Source organism: Triticum aestivum, chromosome 7B, assembly GCF_018294505.1.
Source record: "Triticum aestivum cultivar Chinese Spring chromosome 7B, IWGSC CS RefSeq v2.1, whole genome shotgun sequence".
Lineage (NCBI taxonomy): Eukaryota > Viridiplantae > Streptophyta > Magnoliopsida > Poales > Poaceae > Triticum > Triticum aestivum.
The window spans coordinates 5,369,943-5,395,296 of NC_057813.1; the positions used below are offsets into that span (position 1 = coordinate 5,369,943).

A 25,354-nucleotide genomic window follows, 5' to 3' on the forward strand; every position below is an offset into this window, starting at 1 on the left:
CGCCCCCCTCCCCCTTGGCTCCTTTATATACTGAGGCAGAGGCACCCCAGAAACACACAAGTTGATCCACGTGATCTATTCCTTAGCCGTGTGCGGTGCCCCCTGCCAGCATATTCCTCGATAATACTGTAGCGGAGTTTAGGCGAAGCCCTGCTGCTGTAGTTCATCAAGATCGTCACCACACCGTCGTGCTGACGGAACTCTTCCCCGACACTTTGCTGGATCGGAGTCCGGGGATCGTCATCGAGCTGAACGTGTGCTCGAACTCGGAGGTGCCGTAGTTTCGGTGCTTGATCGGTTGGATCGTGAAGACGTACGACTACTTCCTCTACGTCGTGTCATCGCTTCCGCAGTCGGTCTGCGTTGGGTACGTAGACAACACTCTCCCCCTCGTTGCTATGCATCACATGATCTTGCGTGTGTGTAGGAAATTTTTTGAAATTACTACGTTCCCCAACAGTCGTCGCCACCCCCGCGCCGCCCCGAGCCTGCCGTCCCCGTCGCCGCCCCGACCCCGCCGTCCTCGTCGCCCCTCTGCCCCGTGCCGCCCCGAGCCCGTCATCGCCCCTGCCCCGCGCCGCCTCGACGCCGACGTGAGCATTTTTTTTGTTAGATTTTTTTAGATTCTTTTTGTAGTTCATAGATATTTTTTGTTAGGTTAGATGTGTAGTAATTTAGATATGTAGTTCATAGATTTTTTTGTTAGATTAGATTTTTTTGTTAGATTACATGTGTAGTAATTAATTTGTTCATATTATGTTAGATTTTTTGTTAGATTAATTAGATTTTTTTTGTTAGATTAGATATGTGTAGTAATTATTTTGTTCATATTATGTTAGATTTTTTTTCTGTTAATAGATTTATTTGGTGATATTATTATTGAATATGCATGTTTGGTGATATTATTGTTAATAGATTTTTTTGGTGATATTTAGATTGTGTAATTAATTTTGTTCATAGAATGTTAATGATTTTTTTGTTCATAGTATTTAGAAAAAGGAAATAAATAAGAAGTAGTTTATATATAGTTGAACTAGCTAGTTGATTTAATTAGATTTTTTTGTTAGGTTAGATATTTTTTTGTTAGATTACATGTGTAGTAATTAATTTGTTCATATTATGTTAGATTTTTTTTGTTAGATTAATTAGATTTTTTTTGTTAGATTAGATATGTGTAGTAATTATTTTGTTCATATTATGTTAGATTTTTTTCTGTTAATAGATTTTTTTGGTGATATTATTATTGAATATGCATGTTTGGTGATATTATTGTTAATAGATTTTTTTCGGTGATATTTAGATTGTGTAATTAATTTTGTTCATAGTATTTTAATGATTTTTTTGTTCATAGTATTTAGAAAAAGGAAAAAAATAAGAAGTAGTTTATATATAGTTGAACTAGCTAGTTGATTTAATAAACTAATTTATTTTACTATATATAGAAGTAGTTTGTTTTAGTAAGTACTACTTATTTATTTATAGTAAGTGCTTAGTAGTTGAACTAGATAGTTGATTTAATTAATAAAACTACTTTTATTTAACTATATATAGAAGTAGGTCCCGCGTCGACGTCGGCGATGCCTATCCCGCATCCTCGTCGTCGTCGACTCGGCGGTGGAGGCCTGCTTGATCAGGGCCATGTTCGGGACTGGGCTCCGCCGGGTTGGTATTGGGAGGTGCTACCTTCCGGGGGACGTAGGTTGGTGAGGAGGCAGCCCGTTGTTGACCGATCCTTGTTTGGTGACGGTCGCGTGGGCCAGTGACGGTGGTGAGGCATCCGGACACCGCGGAGGTGGTACGTCACCGTGTCAGCGAGGAGGACGAGCACGTCCGTCGCTACATGGTTGCATTGGAGGGGAGGTTCGACAATACCTGGCAGGTTCTTCAGGGATCTTGCTGGAGCTATGATCCCGTGATGGTTCCTTATCTTTGGGTGTCCACCGCCCGCGTCGATACCCGTCGGGAGTTACAGTTCTAGTTGTATTAGTGATAATATTCGATGATGTACGGACACCCAGAGATGATGTACTTTTGCTTATAATTATTGAATGCATGCTAATTTGAATACTATACTTTATTTTATGATTTGGTTTTGCTTATTTTATGATTTGGTTTTGCTTATTGAATGCTCATATTGGATAATTTCTCCTTCATTCCCGTGTGCTAGACAATTTGATATAATTAATAATGCATTCGGGAATGAAAGGAGGAGCTACGTACATCAATCATCGATAGTCAACCCGTGATTAATAATAATGATCTAGTTTAATATTTGAATTATGAACGTAGGCCGGAAATGTCGTACTCATCGGACGACGAAAACCGCCCGGGGGAGTGCGACTGGTGCCACGATGACCGAGGTATCTACGACAGGTTCATTGTGCTGGACGAAGATCGGCGCTTCAGCATTAAGCTCGAGGAGACCTTCGATGTTCATACGATACGCAACCGACGATAATAGTTTTTTTTCGTAATTACTCATGACTTCAACTATTTTAATCATGATAATATTTTTCATCTTTTCCAATTCGACTAGCTTATCCCATGCTTTGCAAGACGCTATGTCTTGGAGAGGATGGGTTTTGAAGACCATGAAAGTTTCGAAACCAAAAAAATTATCCTAAGTACCCATCATGGTGTGGATTTTCAAGTAAAGCTGTACAATGCTCAGAGTGTATCCATTTTGGTTGCAAAAATTGGAAAGCACTTTGCAAGATGTATGGTTTTGATGAGGGTATGCTTGTTACCATGGATCTTGGTGATCCTACAATCGAGCAAGAGAGACCTACGATTTTCGTCCTTCTGGATACACCTCCAATTCTCCCCCCATGTGAGCTTAACATAGTTATTAAGTAATTTATATTGTTTATTTCAAAATAGTTGACAACTTATTCTCCATTGACAGCTTATTTTCATTCTTCAAAGAATGTGCGGAAGATGGTAGACAGAACCTACTACACCGAAGGCTCCGAACTAACTTATCAGGAGAAAAATCATCTGGTCGGATTTTGTAGTGATCTTGAGAATTACAATGTCTACAATCGAACTCCTCAACATTATAGTCAATACGTGCCACTAGTGCACGTGTTGAACTACGGTAACTACCATGGAGATACCCTGGTAAGATTTTTTACTATTATAACATCCGTGCATCTTTTTGCACACTTCTAAAACTAGTACATCATATCATTGCTAACTACGAAGTTATTGCTATGTTTTTCAACAGATAATCCCGAATGATTGTGTGCCTCATCTGATGTATACACGGGGTAGCCTTCATGTTTTAAACATACAACCAGGTCGTCCTACGAATCTCAACTGTCCATACCGGGTTTCTAAAAGAAGTGGAGACATGATAATCAAAGAATGGAAAAAATGTATGGACAGTCGTAAGGAGCTTCTTGAAAGCAACATTCAGCGAAGGACAAAAATTGGAGACAGGATGATCGCCATTCTTCATAATGGAGAGTCAGGGTCTATATTGTTTTATGCTATTTTACCTTAAGGGTGTTTAGGTCCTACCTGATACTGATGATCATGTGCTAAGAACAATTATGTAGGGTTGGGTTCGATGACTATGAGGATGATGATCGTATGACTTATTATTAATAACGAGTAAAAGTTGTATGATGATGCATGATTAGTAGGACTTGTTATTATATATATGATGATGTATGATGCAAGCATGCATGAGCATTTTATATCTGCGGGTGCAATGAACATAGCAGCAGCGTTGATAAACCAAGGACGAAGATATAAGAGAGGACACTTCTCTCTATTAGCTAGCTATAATAACAACCTAAAAATAACCCCTAAAGCAGCCACTTTTGTAAAAAAAAATTGACTTTTGGTCCCGGTTGGAGCCACCAACCAGGACCAAAAGCCCCCTGACTGGGCTCGGCGCACAGGGCCACGTGAAGGCACATTGGTCCCGGTTCGTGTTTGAACCGGGACTAATGGGTGGAGGCATTAGTAACGACTCATTAGTCCCGGTTCATGAACCGGGACTAAAGGCCCTTACGAACCGGGTCTAATGGGTGGTTTTCTACTAATGCGCCAGCAGCGGAATGACTCGTCGCGACGTTTCTTCTTCTCCCTGCAGGCAGGTCACCAGCCAGGCTTCCACAGCGACCTGGCATTCAACAGCAGGGTAAGAAGATGTCATTAGCACGTCAAGTTCACATGTACTCCCTCCGTAAATAAATACAAACGCTTACGGAAGGAGTAGAGTGGAGTAACACGGCTCCTAGAGGAAATATATGAGGTGGAAATGCCCCTGGAGTCGCAAAAGATGCAGGTAAACACAGGCTGCAGGAGTCCCATAGAAGTCAGACAACATTTTGCAGTTCGAGGACGGGCATATTCTATTTCTACAGAGTAAATTGCACAAAACCATCACTTTGAAGGCAAGGTTTGCGAAAACCACTACAATACATTTTTTTGCAGAAAAGATCATGTCTTCAGTAATCTTTTTGCAAAAATCACTGATCGGCGGATTAGAGTCGTTTGAGCGCGTTTATGATAGATGGGTCCCAGTTTTTGCTTACGTGGCGTAACGGTTTGGGTTTAAAGCAAAAAAGTCCCTCAACTTTTTTCCCCATGCAGCCCAGACCCTCCCCATGGGCTCCGCAGCCGACTAGCATGCCCGCCGCTGCTCCCTCCACGGGCCACCGCCGCCCCTCCCTCCGCACGACGCAGGACTCCGCCACTGCTCCCTCCATGGACGCCGACGATCCCTACGCAGGACGCGGGCCGCCGCCTCTACCTCCACGGCCGCAGCCGTCGCCTCCCTCCGCAGGGCGCAAGCCGCCGCCACCTCCCTCCGCAGGATGCAGGTCGCCGTCGTCGTCGCCCGTCACCGGATCCGGTCAAATCGGCCTCCAACGTCCCCAGACCAGCTCGTGTTGGGGAACGTAGTAATTTCAAAAAAATTCGTACGCACACGCAAGATCATGGTGATGGCATAGCAACGAGAGGGGAGAGTGTATGTCCACGTACCCTCGTAGACCGTAAGCGGAAGCATTAGCACAACGCGGTTGATGTAGTCGTACGTCTTCACGATCCGACCGATCCAAGCACCGAACGTACGGGGCCTCTGAGTTCAGCACACGTTCAGCTCGATGACGATCTCCGGCCTCCGATCCAGCAAAGCTCCGGAGATGAGTTCCGTCAGCACGACGGCATGGTGATGATGATGATGTTCTACCGGCGCAGGGCTTCGCCTAAACTCCGCGACGATATGACCGAGGTGGAATATGATGGAGGGGGGCACCGCACACGGCTAAGGAACGATCCGTAGATCAACTTGTGTGTCTATGGGGTGCCCCCTGCCCCCGTATATAAAGGAGCAAAGGGGGAGGCCGGCCGGCCCAAGGGGGGCGCGCCAGGAGGAGGAGTCCTCCTCCTAGTAGGAGTAGGACTCCTCCTTTCCTACTCCTACTAGGAGGGGAAGGAAGGGGGAGAGGGGAGAAGGAAAGAGGGGGCACCGCCCCCTCATAGTCCAATTCGGACCAGAGGGAGGAGAGGGCGCACGGCCCATGCTGGCCGCCCCTCTCTTCTTTCCCCTAAGGCCCATAAAGGCCCATTACTCTCCCGGGGGGTTCCGGTAACCCCTCCGGCACTCCGGTTTTCTCCGAAATCACCCGGAACACTTCCGGTGTCCGAATATAGTCGTCCAATATATCAATCTTTATGTCTCGACCATTTTGAGACTCCTCGTCATGTCCGTGATCACATCCGGGACTCCGAACAAACTTTGGTACATCAAAACTTATAAACTCATAATCAAACTGTCATCATAACGTTAAGCGTGCGGACCCTATGGGTTCGAGAACTATGTAGACATGACCTAGAACTATTCTTGGTCAATAACCAATAGCGGGACCTAGATGCCCATATTGGTTCCTACATATTCTGCGAAGATCTTTATCGGTCAAACCGCATAACAACATACGTTGTTCCCTTTGTCATCGGTATGTTACTTGCCCGAGATTTGATCGTCGGTATCCAATACCTAGTTCAATCTCGTTACCGGCAAGTCTCTTTACTCGTTACATAATGCATCATCCCGTAACCAACTCATTGGTCACATTGCTTGCAAGGCTTATAGTGATGTGCATTACCGAGAGGGCCCAGAGATACCTCTCCGACAATCGGAGTGACAAAACCTAATCTCGAAATACGCCAACCCAACATGTACCTTTGGAGACACCTGTAGTACTCCTTTATAATCACCCAGTTACGTTGTGACGTTTGGTAGCACCCAAAGTGTTCCTCCGATAAACGGGAGTTGCATAATCTCATAGTTACAGGAACATGTATAAGTCATGAAGAAAGTAATAGCAACATACCAAGCGATCAAGTGCTAGGCTAATGGAATGGGTCATGTCAATCACATCATTCTCCTAATGATGTGATCCCGTTAATCAAATGACAACTCATGTCTATGGCTACGAAACTTAACCATTTTTGATTCACGAGCTAGTTAAGTAGAGGCATACTAGTGACACTATGTTTGTCTATGTATCCACACATGTATTATGTTTCCAGTTAATACAATTATAGCATGAATAATAAACATTTATCATGAAATAAGGAAATAAATAATAACTTTATTATTGCCTCTAGGGCATATTTCCTTCAGTCTCCCACTTGCACTAGAGTCAATAATCTAGTTCACATCGCCATGTGATTTAACACCAATATTCATATCTGTATATGATTAACACACATAGTTCACATCTTCATGTGATCAACACCCAAAGGGTTTTATTAGAGTCAATAATCTAGTTCACATCGCTATGTGATTAACACCCAAAAGAGTACTAAGGTATGATCATGTTTTGCTCGTGAGAGAAGCTTAGTCAACGGGTCTGTCATATTCAGAGCCGTATGTATTTTGCAAATATTCTATGTCCACAATGCTCTGCACGGAGCTACTCTAGCTAATTGCTACCACTTTCAATATGTATCGAGATTGAGACTTAGAGTCATCTGGATTGGTGTAAAAGCTTGCATCGTTGTAACTTTTACGACGGGCTCTTTTATCTCCTCCATAATCGAGAAACATCTCCTTAGTCCTCACTAAGGATATTCTTGACCCATGTCCAGTGATCTACTTATTAGATCAAAATTGTATTCCTTTACCAAACACAGAGCAAGGTATACAATAGGTCTGGTTCACAGCATAACATACTTTATAGAACCTATGACTGAGGCATAGGGAATGACTTTTCATTCTCTTTCTATTTTCTGCAATGGTCGGGTCTTGAGTCTTACTCAACTTCACACCTTGTAACACAGGCAAGAACTCCTTCTTTGACTGTTCCATTTTGAACTATTTCAAAAATTTATCAAGGTATCTACTCATTGAAAAATCTTATCAAGCGTCTTGATCTATCTATATAGATCTTGATGCTCAATATGTATTCAACTTCACCGAGGTCTTGTTTTGAAAAACTCTTATTCAAGTATCCTTTCATGCTATCCAGAATTTCGATATCATTTCCAATCAATAATATGTCATCCACATATAATATTAGAAATGCTACAGTGCTCCCACTCACTTTCTTGTAAATACAGGCTTCTTCAAAAGTCTGTATAAAACCATATGCTTTGATCAATTCATCAAAGCGTATATTCCAACTCCGAGATGCTTGCACCAGTCCATAGATGGATCGCTGGAGCTTGCACACTTTGTTAGCATCTTTAGGATTGACAAAAACTTTCTGGTTGCATCATATACAACTCTTCTTTAATAAATCCATTAAGGAATGCAGTTTTGACATCCATTTGCCAGATTTCATAAAATGTGGCAATTGCTAACATGATTCAGACAGACTTAAGCTTCGATACGAGTGAGAAAATCTCATCGTATTCAACACCTTGAACTTGTTGAAAACCTTTCGCAACAAGTCGAGCTTAGTAGATAGTAACATTACTATCAGTGTCCGTCTTCCTCTTGAAGATCCATTTATTTAACATGGCTTGCTGATCATCGAGCAAGTCAATCAAAGTCCATACTTTGTTCTCATACATGGATCATATCTCAGATTTTATGGCCTCAAGCCATTTCGTGGAATCTGGGCTCATCATCGCTTCCTCATAGTTCGTAGGTTCATCATGGTCTAGTAACATGACTTCCAGAACATGATTACCGTACCACTCTGGTGCGGATCTTACTCTGGAAGACCTACGAAGTTTGGTAGCAACTTGATCTGAAGTTTCATGATCATCGTCATTAACTTCCTCACTAATTGGTGTAGGAATCACTGGAACTGATTTCTGTGATGCACTACTTTCCAATTCGGGAGAAGGTACAAATTACCTTATCAAGCCCTACTTTCCTCCTACTCACTTCTTTCGAGAGAAACTTCTTCTCTAGAAAGGATCCATCTTAGCAACGAATATCTTGCCTTCGGATCTGTGATAGAAGGTGTACCCAACAGTTTCCTTTGGGTATTCTATGAAGACGCACTTCTTCGATTTGGGTTCGACCTTATCAGGTTGAAAACCTTTTTCATATAAGCATCACAACTCCAAACTTTAAGAAACGACAGCTTAGGTTTACTGCTAAACCATAGTTCATACGGTGTCTTCTCAACGGATTTAGATGGTGCCCTTTTTAAACGTGAATGCAGCTGTCTCTAATGCACAACCCCAAAACGATAGTGGTAAAACCGATAAGAGACATCATAGATCGCACCATATCCAATAAAGTGCGGTTACGACGTTCGGACACACCATAACGTTGTGGTGTTCCAGGTGGCGTGAGCTGTGAAACTATTCCACATTGTTTTAATTGAAGACCAAACTCATAACTCAAATATTTGTCTCCGCGATCAAATCACAGAAACTTTATTTTCTTGTTATGACGATTCTCCACTTCACTCCGAAATTCTTTGAACCTTTCAACTATTTCAGACTTATGTTTCATCAAGTAGATATACCCATATCTTCTCAAATCATCTTGTGAAGGTCAGAAAATAACGATACTTGCCACGTGGATCAACACTCATTGGATCGCATACATCGGTATGTATTATTTTCAATAAGTCAGTAGCACGTTCCATTGTTCCGGAGAACGGAGTTTTAGTCATCTTGCCCAAAAGGCACGGTTCGCAAGCATCAAATGATTCATAACCAAGTGATTCCGAAAATCTATCTTTATGGAGTATCTTCATGCGCTTTACACCGATATGACCCAAACGGCAGTGCCACAAATAAGTTGCACTATCATTATTAACTTTGCATCTTTTGGTTTCAATATTATGAATATGTGTATCACTACGATCGAGATCCAATGAACCATTTTCATTGGGTGTGTAACCATATAAGGTTTTATTCATGTAAATAGAACAATAGTTTATTCTCTTACTTAAATGAATAGCCGTATTGCAATAAACATGATCAAATCATATTCATGCTCAACGCAAACACCAAATAACACTTATTTAGTTTCAACACTAATCCCGAAAGTATAGGGAGTGTGCGATGATGATCATATCAATCTTGGAACTACTTCCAACACTCATCGTCACTTCCCCTTCAACTAGTCTTTGTTTATTCTGCAACTCCCGTATCGAGTTACTAATCTTAGCAACTGAACTAGTACCAAATACTGAGGGGTTGCTATAAACACTAGTAAAGTACACATCAATAACATGTATATCAAATATACTTATGTTCACTTTGCCATCCTTCTTATCCGCCAATCACTTGGGGTAGTTCCGCTTCCAATGACCAATCCCTTTGCAGTAGAAGCACTTAGTCTCAGGCTTAGGACCAGACTTGGGCTTCTTCACTTGAGCAGCAACTCGCTTGCCATTCTTCTTGAAGTTCCCCTTCTTCCGTTTGCCCTTTTTCTTGTAACTAGTGGTTTTGTCTACCATCAACACTTGATGTTTTTCTTGATTTCTACCTTCGTCGATTTTAGCATCATGAAGAGCTCGGGAATCGTTTTCGTCGTCCCTTGCATTATAGTTCATCACGAAGTTCTACTAACTTGGTGGTGGTGACTAGAGAATTCTGTCAATCACTATCTTATCTGGAAGATTAACTCCCACTTGATTCAAGCGATTGTAGTACCCAGACAATCTGAGCACATGCTCACTAGTTGAGCGATTCTCCTCCATCTTTTAGCTATAGAACTTGTTGGAGACTTCATATGTCTCAACTCGGGTATTTGCTTGAAATATTAATCTTCAATTCCTGGAACATCTCATATGGTCCATGACGTTCAAAACGTCTTTGAAATCCCGATTCTAAGCCATAAAGCATGGTGCACAAAACTATCAAGTAGTCATCATATTGAGCTAGCCAAATGTTCATAACGTCTGCATCTGCTCCTGCAATAGGTCTGTCACCTAGCGGTGCATTAAGGACATAATTCTTCTGTGCAGCAATGAGGATAAACCTCATATCACGGATCCAATCCGCATCGTTGCTATTAATATCTTTCAACACAATTTTCTCTAGGAACATATCAAAATAAACATATGAAAGCAACAACGCAAGCTATTGATCTACAACATAATTTGCAAAAAACTACCAGGACTAAGTTCATGATAAATTTAAGTTCAATTAATCATATTACTTAAGAACTCCCACTTAGATAGACATCCCTCTAATCCTCTAAGTGGTCACGTGATCCAAATCAACTAAACCATGTCTGATCATCACGTGAGATGAAGTAGTTTTCAATGGTGAACATCACTATGTTGATCATATCTACTATATGATTCACGCTCGACCTTTCGGTCTCCGTGTTCCGAGGCCATATATGTATATGTTAGGCTCGTCAAGTATGACCTGAGTATTCCGCGTGTGCAACTGTTTTGCACCCGTTGTATTTGAACGTAGAGCCTATCACACCCGATCATCACGTGGTGTCTCAGCACAAAGAACTTTCGCAACGGTGCATACTCAGGGAGAACACTTCTTGATTATTAGTGAGAGATCATCTTAAAATGCTACCGTCAATCAAAGCAAGATAAGATGCATAAAGAATAAACATCACATGCGATCAATATAAGTGATATGATATGGCCATCATCATCTTGTGCTTGTGATCTCCATCTTCAAAGCACCATCGTGATCACCATCGTCACCGGCGCGACACCTTGATCTCCATCGTAGCATCGTTGTCGTTACGCCATCTATTGCTTCTACGACTATCGCTACCGCTTAGTGATAAAGTGAAGCAATTACAGGGCGTTTGCATTTCATACAATAAAGCGACAACCATATGGCTCCTGCCAGTTGCCGATAACTTCGGTTACAAAACATGATCATCTCATACAATAAAATTTAGCATCACGTCTTGACCATATCACATCACAATATGCCCTGCAAAAGCAAGTTAGACGTCCTCTACTTTGTTGTTGCAAATTTTACGTGGCTGCTACGGGCTGAGCAAGAACCGTTCTTTCCTACGCATCAAAAATCACAACGATAGTTCGTCAAGTTGGTGCTGTTTTAACCTTCGCAAGGACCGGGCGTAGCCACACTCGATTCAGCTAAAGTGAGAGAGACAGACACCCGCCAGCCACCTTTAAGCACGAGTGCTCGTAACAGTGAAACCAGTCTCGCGTAAGCGTACGCGTAATGTCGGTCCGGGCCGCTTCATCTCACAATACCGCCGAACCAAAGTATGACATGCTGGTAAGCAGTATGACTTGTATCGCCCACAACTCACTTGTGTTCTACTCGTGCATATAACATCAACGCATAAAACCTAGGCTCGGATGCCACTGTTGGGGAACGTAGTAATTTCAAAAAATTTCCTACGCACACGCAAGATCATGGTGATGGCATAGCAACGAGAGGGGAGAGTGTATGTCCACGTACCCTCGTAGACCGTAAGCGGAAGCGTTAGCACAACGCGGTTGATGTAGTCGTACGTCTTCACGATCCGACCGATCCAAGCACCGAACGTACGGGGCCTCCAAGTTCAGCACACGTTCAGCTCGATGACGATCTCCGGCCTCCGATCCAGCAAAGCTCCGGAGATGAGTTCCGTCAGCACGACAGCATGGTGACGATGATGATGTTCTACCGGCGCAGGGCTTCGCCTAAACTCCGCGACGATATGACCAAGGTGGAATATGGTGGAGGGGGGCACCGCACACGGCTAAGGAACGATCCGTAGATCAACTTGTGTGTCTATGGGGTGCCCCCTGCCCCTGTATATAAAGGAGCAAAGGGGAAGGCCGGCCGGCCCAAGGGGGGCGCGCCAGGAGGAGGAGTTCTCCTCCTAGTAGGAGTAGGACTCCTCCTTTCCTACTCCTACTAGGAGGGGAAGGAAGGGGGAGAGGGGAGAAGCAAAGAGGGGGCGCCGCCCCCCCTCCTAGTCCAATTCAGACCAGAGGGAGGAGGGGGCGCGCGGCCCATGCTGGCCGCCCCTCTCTTCTTTCCCCTAAGGCCCATAAGGCCCATTACTCCAGGGGGGTTCCGGTAACCCCTCCGGCACTCCGGTTTTCTTCGAAATCACCCGGAACACTTCCGGTGTCCGAATATAGTCGTCCAATATATCAATCTTTATGTCTCGACCATTTCGAGACTCCTCGTCATGTCCGTGATCACATCCGGGACTCCGAACAAACTTCGGTACATCAAAACTTATAAACTCATAATAAAACTCTCATCGTAATGTTAAGCGTGCGGACCCTACGGGTTCGAGAACTATGTAGACATGACCTAGAACTATTCTCGGTCAATAACCAATAGCGGGACCTGGATGCCCATATTGGTTCCTACATATTCTACGAAGATCTTTATCGGTCAAACCGCATAACAACATACGTTGTTCCCTTTGTCATCGGTATGTTACTTGCCCGAGATTTGATCGTCGGTATCCAATACCTAGTTCAATCTCGTCATCGGCAAGCCTCTTTACTCGTTACGTAATGCATCATCCCGTAACCAACTCATTGGTTACATTGCTTGCAAGGCTTATAGTGATGTGCATTACCGAGAGGGCCCAGAGATACCTCTCCGACAATCGGAGTGACAAAACCTAATCTCGAAATACGCCAACCCAACATGTACCTTTGGAGACACCTGTAGTACTCCTTTATAATCACCCAGTTACGTTGTGACGTTTGGTAGCACCCAAAGTGTTCCTCCGGTAAACGGGAGTTGCATAATCTCATAGTTACAGGAACATGTATAAGTCATGAAGAAAGCAATAGCAACATACTAAACGATCAAGTGCTAGGCTAACGGAATGGGTCATGTCAATCACATCATTCTCCTAATGATGTGATCCGTTAATCAAATGACAACTCATGTCTATGGCTAGGAAACTTAACCATCTTTGATTCACGAGCTAGTCAAGTAGAGGCATACTAGTGACACTATGTTTGTCTATGTATCCACACATGTATTATGTTTCCAGTTAATACAATTATAGCATGAATAATAAACATTTATCAATAAGGAAATAAATAATAACTTTATTATTGCCTCTAGGGCATATTTCCTTCAGCTCGCGCCCGCATCCCGGCCCGCGAGCGTCGCCTCTGCTCCGCGCCGGCTCCGCGTCCCGCGCCATCCGGCTTGCCGCTGCCGCCTCCTGCACGCCGGCTCCACCCGGGCCGAGCCCCTTGTCCGCGCCCTTCGCAGGCGTCCGCCTGCCCATGTGGCTGGTTCCCCGGCCAGCCCGGCTCCGCCTCCACGCGCCGCGCCCGCCGGGTGCGCCCGTGGCCGCCTGCTCCACCGCCGGCTGCCGGCTCCCTCCCGCGTCGCCCCGGCTCTGTCCGCGCGGCCGGCTTCGCCAGCGCCCGGCCGCCAGGTCGCCGCGCCCCTCTGCTTCGCCCTGGCCGCATCCCGGCCCCAGGTGGTCGAAGCGGGGGCTAATTGCTTTTTCGTTTTTGATTTAGGGGTGTCTATGTAAAATTCTAGTGTCTAGTTTGTAATTTTAGATTAAAATCTACCTGGCACAAAAAGTCATGCCACGTAGGCAAAAAAGGGGCCCCACCTGTCATAAACTCACTTAACTGAGCCCGATCCGCCGATCAGTGTCTTTTGCAAAAAGATTACCGAAGACATGGTGTTTTCTGCAAAAAAATGTATTGTAGTGGTTTTCGCAAACCTTGCCTTCAATGTGGTGGTTTTGTGCAATTTACTCATTTCTACATGATGAAAAGTTTTGGTTACAAATTCAGTCGGCAGATCTCGATATTAAATGGACCAATAACTTGTAATTGTACTATGTACTAGTAGTATGGTAATGCTAATAGAATACGAGATGAGATAGGTAAACATAAATGTTAGAATAAATTCGGGACCACCGTTGATCTACCGAGGACCAAGCAAACACGTGAGGAACGACACCGAGATTTGTTAACGAGGTTCACCGATATGGCTACATCCTCAGGGCATGACTACGGGCGCTCCTCCCCATGACACCGTCACAATATCGCATCCCGGCCGTCCGGGCGCCGGCACACGCCGCCGGCTCCCCCGCATGCCCGTGCTATTATGTTGGCATAGGTTATATCGTGTGTCTACCCTCGCTATATATGAGAGATCTAGGATAAAAGTGTCCTATTAGGACACAACTCATATCCTGTCTACACACAGTCCAAAAATAAGTCCAACTATAATCTACCTTGTACAATAATATTCGACGCAACTTTAATAATGCCGATCAGTTGCTTAAACCAGAGGCAACGGGACGATAAATGCGCGCGCGCACACACAAAAAGGGCCAACCGTGTGACCAACAAGCCCTCAACATGGCACATGCAGGCAAGCGGAAGAAAGAATAGAGTAAGCTTTGCTCTACCCAATCGATCTGGCCCTTTCTAGACGCCAGCCAGCCAGCTTTGCATTGAATTCTATACAGCACCAGCATCCTCCTCCTCCACTGAGAGGCATCCAGGTACGTACTCCACTTGACCAAAGAAGGCGTTACTATTAGCGCACGCGCTACTCACACATCAGATTATGACGTGAATTGGGGACCCGATCTTTTGAAGAGAGACGATAACTACGATTTTTGTGGGACTTGACCTTCACGATCAGGCTATCAACCGTACAGGGAGGACCGTACACGACCGATATCCACGGCAATCGCTGTATCAGGAAGGACCGTACACCGTGGAGTTGGTTCAGCGATTGCCGTGGATATCAGTCGTGTACGGTCCTCCCTGTACGGTTGGTAGCCTGATCGTGAAGGTCAAGTCCCATAAAAATCATAGTTAATGTCTCTCATCGAAAGATCGGGTCCCCAGTTCACATCAGATTATGATAAACAGAGACTTCTCGGCTACCAAGAGTATGGAGGGCTGTGCTTTGGTGCTTGGCTAGGTGCCTTTCCCTCCAATGGCATGCACCCAAAGAGGAGAATCGTTGGGACTTCGCTTTGACAAAACGCACCTGGGATCGCAACTTGGAAGGGCGGTCGTCCACGCGAGATCTTCTGCAATATTGCTCCGATGCCGATCGGCAGGCCTGGCCGTCCTGTCCTCCTTGTCATGCTGCGATTTGCCGAACCACTCCTTAGTTCGGGGCCTTTCGGTTAACAAGTACTCCCTCCGTCCAGAAAAGCTTGTCCCTTAAATGGATATATTTAGCATCAAGTTAGTGTTAGATACATCCGATTAAGGAACAAGTTTAGGACAAAATTTTCCGGACGGAGGGAGTATCAGCAAATTGTGGTAGTCCGCTCTGATGATGGGCTGCTTGCTTGGACCTTGCAGAAGCTTCTTTTACCTTTGATGCCTGCATCAACAAGGAAGAAAGTTAATTTGAGCATCCTGTGGTTAGATCACAATGAATTTTTAATAGTGGGGTGGAGTTTTTGTGTCAGGTGTTACATGAACAAGGGCATGCGAGATACAAGTGACGGCCATTTTTGCAACGTTTACAGATATCAAACGTTACAATTTATACCAGAATAATAATACCAATTTCTCTTGCCGCGGTTCAACCGAACAAAGCTTGAAAATAAATAAATAAAACAGTTTCCCTTGACAAAATTTCATGAAAGGCTAACTTATCATGTTACCTCCAGCGAATATATAAACTCCAAGTCTGTCTTGCAAAATAAGGGACGCCACCTCTATATGCAAAATAAAGAATGCTAGTCAGAGTAGGTGGTGTACCAAAGAAACGGGGAGCGAGGCAGACCAAGTAGATGTGGGTCCCAATGTCCGAGAAAACCACAAAGAGTGCACAACTCACCGTCAGGCCCGTGATGCTTGACAACCCCCGTCCCTGATGGGAAGATCTTGATCTCCAAAGGAAGAGGTGCTTTCCACAGGGCGTGGTCCACGTGAGAATCGATGCACGATATAGAGCGTGATGTGCCGAGATGACATACAAGATCCCCGATGGGGCCGAACGCCAACATATGACCCCATATAGTCTTTTTATCAGACACATCGGCGGAAGGGCTACCCGAAGGTCAGCTCAAGCTATGGTTTCCTCGGGGCCGAAATGTTCATCGAAACAAAACCTTCCAATTTCCATTGTGGACGACCGAGGCAACCAACAACATCAGATTGTCTGCTCGGCGCGAAGTGAGGGTCCGCACAGCCAAAGGTCAAGCTAGAAGAGGGTCACATCTCCATTGCATATGGAAGTGGAAAGCCCACTCAGGAACAAGAGGTCGGCCACTTGTGGGGGCAAGCGATTGGCACTATCGGACGCCCGCTTCAGCCATAATCCGCTGGCGACGAACGTGCACAAGAGAGGTAGGGAGGAGGGAATGGACGCACATAACAGACAAACCGGTGAGAGCGCAAACCAGCACGCAATTGGATCCAGATCCAACGGATGGGATTAACCAGCTCCAATAACCAGTCCCGGTGGGCCTTGGCCAGGGACAAGTGGGACCATCCTACCTAGCGCTCCACTCACAACACCGGCTATGGCCTCCGCCTTCCAGCGCCAAAAGCCAGCTCGCCAAACTTTAACGTATAGCCAAACACTGCCAAAGGCCAAAGGGGGGCAAACCCTAGAAATCTTAGAACTTAGCACACTACGGGTCTGTTTGGATGGAGACTAATTCTGCCAAGGCAAAGTGTGGCCAACCACAAAAGTATAGCAAGCCACAAAAGCGTGGCTGAAAAATTGAACACCAAACTTTGGCAAAAGTTGGCAAAAAAATGTCTCTATAACAAATGGGCCATAGGGGCAATAAAGTGTGACAAAAATCAAACACATGCCAACTAAACTTTGCCTGCCAAATTTTGGCTTGGCCAACTGTGGCCGTGAACCAAACAACCCCTACTACTATGTAGAACGGTCCGCCATCCTCTCCCATCCCCACTCCATCCTACGAAGCCACCATAAGAAGAGGGGAGAGAAGGCGGAAATCTCTGGGTGACTCTCAAGGGTGAAAGGAGGAGAGAGAACATGAGAGGTCAAATTGGCTCCCCTCAACAACAAAATCTTCTCAAGAAGCTCTGCAGAAAAATAATTTACCATCACCATTTCCTGAGCTCTTTGATTTGTTTTGATTTTCCTTTCCAAATAAGTGTCTTGCTACATGACTGAGACTTCATTAAGTCTCAATGGATGCTATATTCGTGAGATCTTACATTGAGATCCATGCAGAATTTCCGTTTTAGTTTTTTTTTCTCTCTCTAGCATGTTATGTAACTTGACTGAGACTTACTTGGTTAAATCTCAGTCGATAAGACCTAGTCACACCCTTTCAGATAACAAAATGATCTCCAAGCTGACAGCATACTTAAAACACACACAGCATCTCACCATACCATACGGTGCTCATTTAGAGCACACGGAAATTTCACATGGCCGATTCATCTCCGACGGGAGCAGTAAATGGCACATCACGCATGCATCGTTCAGAAGTGCACATCACGAACTGAGCACAGAAGCTAACACAATACACAGTGTATACAAACTACTGTATACAGCAAGGCCTTCATATATGCTCACAAAGAAGATTGCGGCCTGCTGCTTCTCTTCCACCTTCCAAGTTTCTCGAAACCCTGGAATGGAAAAGCATATGAAAGATCAAAGACATCAACAGAAGGGGGCCATAGCTGCCGACAAGAGGAGCGAGCGTTCCCAAGATAACTCTCTTTTTTCCGGAGATAACTCGGTATAGGAAAACTAACAGTAGCGTGTAGGATGTACCTTGCGCGGTTTAATAGCTAGCTCGTTGTCTTCCATATAAACAGCCTTGAAACCCAGCGGCTCCAGCACCTTCTGATAGCTGCAGTTTCACAAAAGAACCAGCTACCGGGTCAATAATGAAGGCAGGATAACATTTCGGTTTCTGTCCTACACAAAGCTGCGTCATCACCGAGGAAAAACCCGAGCTTTTCAACTGGAAATTAATTCTTTCGCGATGGCGACGGGACATGCATACTTACTCAGCAACTGTATTATTGTAGGGCGGCCCCCCTTCTTGATCGCTGATCTGTAAGAAGAAATATTATATGCAGTGCCCTCCAGTTGTGAACAAAGTAGTGTGATGGCATCCGAAGAAGCCGGTCACGTTCATGCACCTATCCAGATTAATTTTGGTGCTTAGCACTGATTTAATATGTGCATCAACTCCCCCTTGTTTCAATCAACGATGGACACTGGAGTAGGCACCTCGAATTTTTGCTTGTTTTCTATTAGAGCACTGGCTGTCTGTCTGACTCCGAAGTGTCAAAGCAAAACACATTGGAACGACAGCGTGGGAGGTTTTAGCATGTCTTTATCAAACGCCAGCATTAGCTTTAAGAAGAGTAAGCATACTGATTCTTTTAAAGGGTGTCATGCACCAAAGGTCATGAAAACATGTGGTTACATAAGGATAGGAAATGAGGAAACAGCGATAAGATGGTTGGTGGATTTGCGTGTCAAACTTGCTGCAGTCATAGTTGCTGTGAATTTAGTAGCAAGTTCCAGTTGTTACCTATGACTACTCTGTCTACTTACGATCATTGATAGAAGGACAGCAATACCACCACAATCCTCCAGGATTAGGCTATTCTTATAACATAGAACAGCATAGAAATCTTAAAGGTAAATCAACCGGTTTGCATTTTTAGAGTTCAGTTTAGTATATCATATCATATGCTAAGCAGATTAACATCTCCAATGCAAAAGTAAACAAGAAGCATAGAGAGATTCTGTCCTCACCAAATATATCAAGGTGATAAGCTCTCCATCTGGTTTCAGAAGGCGACTAACTGTGTCTGCCCAAGCCAGCCTCATGCTTGGATCAAGTGCACAAAAGAACCTGTGTGAATTAATAAAGGTGATCTAAACTGCCTCCAGAACAACAAATTAGCAAGATAAATTGACACGTACGTATAATCGAAAATGAGGTCAAATGGTTCACTTGGTCTCCACTTGAAGAAATCAGCAACCAGAAAAGTAAACCAATCTGCATTTGGCAAAGATGATGACCACTGGTACACCAACAGGGAAAACAATTAAATTTATATAAGTTTTAGCACCACAAAGGTTACCAAGGATAACAAGATGTTTTTTTCAGATAAATGGTATAGTATATAGGATTTATTCCCAGTCATGAACTTATGATTATTACTTATAAAAGCACCAATTCAAGAGCTGGGTGCAGTTGCCATTATAATCAATACCGCATTAGAATTCATGAGTACACATGTTAAAATGTAAAAATTAGAGGTAGCATCCTTGGTCACAAAGTTATCATTTTATAAGATATATGGTTGCCTGCTGTAATTAGCTTCGCACGTGGTTTCCTTTTCCTAATTTGAAGAAACTTTGCCCCGTGACATAAATCAAACATAACCATGCTCCGCAATAAGCTTTTGCTTCCAAGAAACACTGTTAATCTTTCCCAGCACAAAATGGACCAGAACCAATTTGGAAATAACTATTTTTTTCTCTCGATAAGGTATCAAGTATGTTTACATGACAAATCATCTGCACAGAAGAATTTACCAAAAAAAAAACATTAAAAGAAGCAACTAACATTGTGTTATAAGCTCACCTTAGCTGCCAATCAAGCTCTTACTCAGTTACATCTCACCTGCTTAGCCTTCACAGCAGCTATATTAGAAATCTCTAAGCCAACGACAAATCTCTCAGGGCTTGCCAGAGCAACCACATCATAACCCTGTTATACAGCAGCTCAATCAGAAAAGATTGATGACAAGTTATTGCAAGGAAAATTGGAGCAGAACCCTCCTACTTGTATCAATTTGCAAAATGATCTTATAGATAGACATGAACCAGGTAACTACTTAGTGTATTTTGCATTTCAAGTTGTAAAATTTTGGTTTAGTTGTCATATTCTTTTAATAAATAGTTTAGTTGCCACATTATTCACGCATCCAGGACTCCCCATAGAAAAAATATATATTCTACACACTAGGTCATGCATATGACAATTGCTCTCTGTGCAAACAAATTTGATATGTTTAGTAGGCAAAAGAAGTAGATCACATTGTTACGGGAAGTGATGACTTTTTTTTTATCAAATGGTGAAAGAGCTGAATGTTTAATTGACGACCACATTTTTTTTATGAATCGATCGCCACACTATTATTAAACTTTTTCCTTCGCAAGAAACTTGGGATTACAATTGGATTTCTTTTTAATAAATCTTGTAAACACTTAAAAGACTAATTCCATAACAAATATTACTTAGGTCCGTAGGTGTGGCCAGAAAATTGCATACGCTGAAAGGGAGGCATAAGTGTTCAGACAGAAGCAGATGATAAATGTCGTCTGTTTAACATACCATGCCGCATCCCGGGACCAACGCTCTTCCCTTAGGGAGAGTTCCTGATTTAACGAGATGCTCGATGATAGGCGTCGGCTTCCCCAGATCCCACGGGGTTACGCCAGTCTCCCAGGACTTCTCCCAGCCATCTGACCAGCAGGGGCAGCCAAGAATGAGCAACCAAAAATAGCAAGGGAAATTACTCCACAAAGGCAGAAAACTAACACGATGCCGATGCCGGACCGAAAAACGAATCAAGCAACGGCACGAGGCACCACGACACATTAGGCTGACGGCGCATTTCTCTGCTTTGCAGTGACCCACCATACGTGGCATCTCAATCGTACACCCTTCATTACCCTCTAGTGAAATCCCCTCATTCTGTTACGGGTTAGCGCGGTTTCATACTCGGTTTGGTGAAGCATCTACTCCCTCCGTTCCGAATTACTTGTCTTGGATTTGTCTAGATACGGATGCATCTAGACTCATTTAAGTGCTAGATACATCCGTATCTAGACAAATCTAAGACAAGTAATTTGGAACGGAGGGAGTAGCTGATTCCTCCATCGGCGTTATTTCTGGAGTTGGTTCCGGACGAAATGGGTGAGGATTCTCCCCTAACCTGCGAACCCCGTCTGAGAAACTATCCAAGCATGATGCAATCCTTCCACCCATTTCCCGGCTACCAAACATGCATAGGTCATGGCCTCCAACCAACTAGCCGCGGAAAATTCCCCAACTACTCGTCTGCCCGCTCGCCGCGATCCGTCCAACCCACGCACAGCTAGCCGCTCGCGCCAACCACCGGGTACGAGACGAGATCGCTGGAGGACCTCGACGAGGACGAGAAACCACCAGCAGCACACCTCATTCATTCAACTCCCCCACCCACCCAATAGCGACCCGCAGCAACCAACCAACCAATCAATCCAGAGATCGAGCGAGCTCACCTGCCGCGTCGCCGCCGCCCCGGAAGATCTCCCGCAGCCTCCCCACCGTCGGGTTCCCGCCCGGGTCCCCCGCCCCCGCCCCCGCCGACGACCCCATCGCCGCCGCCCGCACCCCGCGCGAGACGACGCCGCGGTGGGCGACGGCGCGGCGGCCAGCCGGCAGCACGTGGCGCATCCGACGCGGCGGCGCCGCGCTGTCGAGCCGGGAGCGCGCGAGCGAGAAAACTTGGCGCTTTGCGGCGACAAAAGCGGAGAAAAAGATAAAAACAATGGCGGCAGCAGCAGGAGGAGGAGTACAATATACGAAGGGGATAAGAGGATAAAACCGGCGAGGGAGGGAGGGGAGAAAAAAGAAAGGGAAAAGAGGGAAAGAAAAGGAAAGCGGGGGCGGAGCTGTCGAGTATATCACTTCCCTGTGCGCACGCCTCCGTCCCGTCTCCTCTTCCCCTCACCCACGCCCGAATCCCCCACCGCCCGCGGCGACGAGCCCCCGCGGCGGGAGGAGAGGAAAGCCGGCGCCTTTGCGCATGGCGGAGGCGGGAATCGGGGCGGCAGCGGCGGCGTCGGCGCTGCTGGACCTGCCGGAGCCGCTGCTGCTGCTCATCCTCGCCTCCCTCCACGACCCGCGCTCGCGGCACCGGGCCTCCATGGCCTGCCGCCGGCTGCTGGCGGCGGAGCGGGCGACGCGGGCCGCGATGGCCCTGCGCGGGGACCCGAGGACGCCCGACTTCCTCCTGCTCCCGCCGGCCTTCTGCTTCCCGGCGCTGGAGCGGCTCGACCTCTCCCTCGCCTCGCCCTGGGGCCACCCGCTGCTCTCGTCCGCCTCGCGCGTCGCGGGGGCGCCGGCCTCCGCCTCCTCCAACCACCTCCCGCTCAGCCCGGAGGAGGCGGCAGAGCGGAACGCCTTCGTGGCGGCGCGCCTCGCCGCATACTTCCCCGCCGTGGCCCGCCTCGCCGTCTACTGCCGCGACCCCTCCACGCTCGCCAGCCTCGCGCCCTGCTGGCGGGCCACGCTCCGCGCCGTCAAGCTCGTGCGCTGGCACCAGCGGCCCCTCGACCTCCCCGGCGGCGCGGATCTCGAGCCGCTGCTCGGGTCCTGCCCCGCGCTCGCGGCCCTCGACCTCTCCGAGTTCTACTGCTGGACGGAGGACGTCCTGCCGGCGCTCGACGCGCACCCGGCCGCCGCCGCCAGGCTCACCGACCTCGACCTCGGCCTCGCCGGCGCCTCCAACGGCTTCCACGCCGCCGAGCTCGGGGCCATCGCCGCCGCCTGCCCCGGCCTCAGACGCCTCGTCGCGCCCTGCGTCTTCAATCCCCGCTACGTCGACCACGTCGGCGACGACGCGCTGCGCTCGCTCGCCGCCAGCTGCCCCCGGCTCACCGTCCTGCGCCTCAGCGAGCCCTTCGAGCCGGCGTCCACCAGCCAGCGGGAGGAGGCGGGCATTACCGCCGCGGGGCTCGTCCCCTTCTTTGCCGCGCTCCCTGGGCTGGAGGACCTCACGCTGGACCTCCAGCACAATGTGCTCGAGGCAGCACCGGCAATGGAGGAGCTCGCGCGCAGGTGCCCGCGGATCAAGGTCCTGACGCTGGGGTGCTTCCAGGGGCTCTGCAAGGCCGCCTGGTTGCATCTCGACGGCGTCGCCGTGTGCGGCGGGCTGGAGTCGCTCTGCATCAAGAATTGCGAGGATCTCACCGACGCCAGCCTTGGCGCGATAGGCCGTGGCTGTGGGAGGCTTGCCAAGTTTGCCATCCAAGGATGTAACCTTGTCACGTCGGATGGGATTAGGAGGCTAGCTACGGCGCTTCGGCCTACATTGAAGGAGGTCAGTGTGTTGCACTGCCGGTTTCTGCACACTGCAGCATGCCTTGCTGCTCTGAACCCGATCCGCGATCGGATCGAGAGCCTTGAGATCAATTGTGACTGGGAGGAGGTTGAGCAGCCCAGCTCCAGCTGCGTGGCCAACGGCACAACCGGAAGTGATCATGAGGATGACGAGCCTAGCGAAATGGCATACCAATCCGCGCCCAAGAAATGCAGGTTCTCCTACTTGGAAATGGACAATTATGAAAGCTGGGAGATGCTCCGGTCACTCTCCCTTTGGTGCCCTGCTGGTCAACTACTCTCCCCGCTCATTTCTGCCGGGCTCGATAGCTGCCCTGTGCTTGAGAAGATCTCAATTAAGGTGGAGGGCGATCTTCGGACGTGTCCGCGTCCATTTCACGGGTCAGCTTTTGGCTTAAGCGACCTTGGAGCCTTCCAGGCACTGGCCAAGATGAAGCTGGACCTCAGCGAGGCGGTGGGTTATGCTCTCACCGCGCCAACGGGGCATATGGATCTTTCACAGTGGGAGCGGTTTTATTTGAGTGGCATTGAATCATTGCTGAGTTTGTATGAGCTGGACTACTGGCCGCCCCAAGATAAGGATGTGAACCACCGGAGCCTGTCACTGCCAGCGGTCGCACTTTTCCAGCACTCCATCGGACTCAGGAAGCTCTTCATCCATGGCACCACACACGAGCACTTCATGAGCTTCTTCCAGAAAATGCCGAACTTAAGGGACGTGCAGCTAAGGGAGGACTACTATCCAGCACCGGAGAACGATATGATGATCACAGAGATGCGGGCTGAGTCTTGTCTCCGGTTCGAGCAGCAGCTGAACAACCGGCAATTTCGGCAAATTCCTGATTGATGCTGAATTGGCAATTTCGGCAAATTCCTGATTAGTGCTGAATTGGGTGCACCATTACAGTGATTCAAGGTTGAATACTTCAACACAGAGAGCCCTTTGCTCTTGTTTAGTCACCCAGAGTGCTACTCATGTATGAGTGGGTTGCTTGCGATGATCGGTGTAGTAACTGGAATTGCTCAGTCCATTGATGATAAGAGTAGAAGACAACGCCTGATCAAGTGACAGTGGTATCGAATCTTTATTTGCATTCCTTTTTCTTTTTCTGGTGTAATAAGAGAGAGACTCAGAGTTCACATATTTGCAGGAGGCAAGATGATAAGTTAGCATTTGAGGGAATTTTGTCAAGGGAAAAAGTTTTTTATTTATTTTCAAGCTGAGCTCAGTTGAACTGCGGCAAGAGAAATTGGCATTATTATTCTGGTAAATTGTAATGTTTGAGCTCTGTAAACATTAGAAAAATCGGCAGTCACTTGTTTGTCATATGCCCTTGTTCTGCAAGTGCCACATTTCACTCTCATTGTGAAGATGGCCTAAATTCCAAAATTTGCTGCTTAATTATACGAATGGTCAAACACATGTGTACATGATTGGTTTGCTGCCCTTGTGTTTACTACTGTCACTGTGCCCTTGTGTTTACTACTGTCAATTTCCTTTGCCTTTCTGCATCAACAGGGTTGACCATAAGTTCAAATTGCATGGCAAACAGGTTTTGCAATCTGCTGCTGAGTACTGACATGAGATGAACTTGTAATACCTGACACAAGAAAGTTCACCCGGCCATTAAGATTTCAGTCTGATATGACCACAGAATGCCTAAATTAACTTTCTTCCTTGTTGATGCAGGCATCAAAGATCAAAGAAGCTTCTGCAAGGTCTAAGCAAAGCTGCCCATCATCCGAGCAGGCTCCCACAATGTGCTTGTTAGCCCAAAGGCCCCCTAACTGAGGAGTGGTTCCGCAAATCGCAGAATGACAAGGAGGACAGGACGGGCAGGCGTGCCGCCGAACAAGATCGGGCATCGGAACATA

At 46.5% G+C, this 25,354-nt stretch overlaps 2 protein-coding genes across 3 annotated transcripts; one reads left to right on the forward strand and one right to left on the reverse strand.

The window, feature by feature from the left end:
• Positions 1-17,701: 17,701 nt before the first annotated feature.
• Positions 17,702-21,992, reverse strand: LOC123157130 (probable thiol methyltransferase 2). 2 transcript variants are annotated; one of them, XM_044575376.1, is made up of 8 exons: positions 21,637-21,992; positions 20,705-20,835; positions 19,991-20,077; positions 19,285-19,385; positions 19,114-19,213; positions 18,354-18,400; positions 18,115-18,193; positions 17,702-17,966 (listed from the first exon to the last, which is right to left on the reverse strand). In XM_044575376.1, exons 1-8 carry the CDS (start codon positions 21,809-21,811, stop codon positions 17,910-17,912), a joined length of 777 nt encoding a protein of 258 aa, XP_044431311.1. In that variant the 5' UTR covers positions 21,812-21,992; the 3' UTR covers positions 17,702-17,909. The 2 variants fall into 2 exon arrangements, with proteins under 2 accessions (XP_044431311.1, XP_044431312.1); XM_044575377.1 differs by lacking the exon at positions 18,354-18,400.
• Positions 21,993-22,163: 171 nt separating this feature from the next.
• Positions 22,164-24,898, forward strand: LOC123157129 (F-box/LRR-repeat MAX2 homolog). Its single transcript, XM_044575375.1, has 2 exons — positions 22,164-24,553; positions 24,631-24,898. Exon 1 carries the CDS (start codon positions 22,164-22,166, stop codon positions 24,324-24,326), a length of 2,163 nt encoding a protein of 720 aa, XP_044431310.1. The 3' UTR covers positions 24,327-24,553; positions 24,631-24,898.
• Positions 24,899-25,354: the final 456 nt, after the last annotated feature.

Excerpts from the sequence above, each read along its gene's own strand:
- LOC123157130 (XM_044575376.1), bottom strand. The coding sequence starts at position 21,811 with ATGCGCCACGTGCTGCCGGCTGGCCGCCGCGCCGTCGCCCACCGCGGC. Across the intron at positions 19,214-19,284 it reads GACCTCATTTTCGATTATAC|GTTCTTTTGTGCACTTGATC; the intron begins GTACGTGTCAAT and ends TAATTCACACAG. Across the intron at positions 17,967-18,114 it reads TAGCTATTAAACCGCGCAAG|GGTTTCGAGAAACTTGGAAG; the intron begins GTACATCCTACA and ends TTTCCATTCCAG.
- LOC123157129 (XM_044575375.1), top strand. The coding sequence starts at position 22,164 with ATGGCGGAGGCGGGAATCGGGGCGGCAGCGGCGGCGTCGGCGCTGCTG.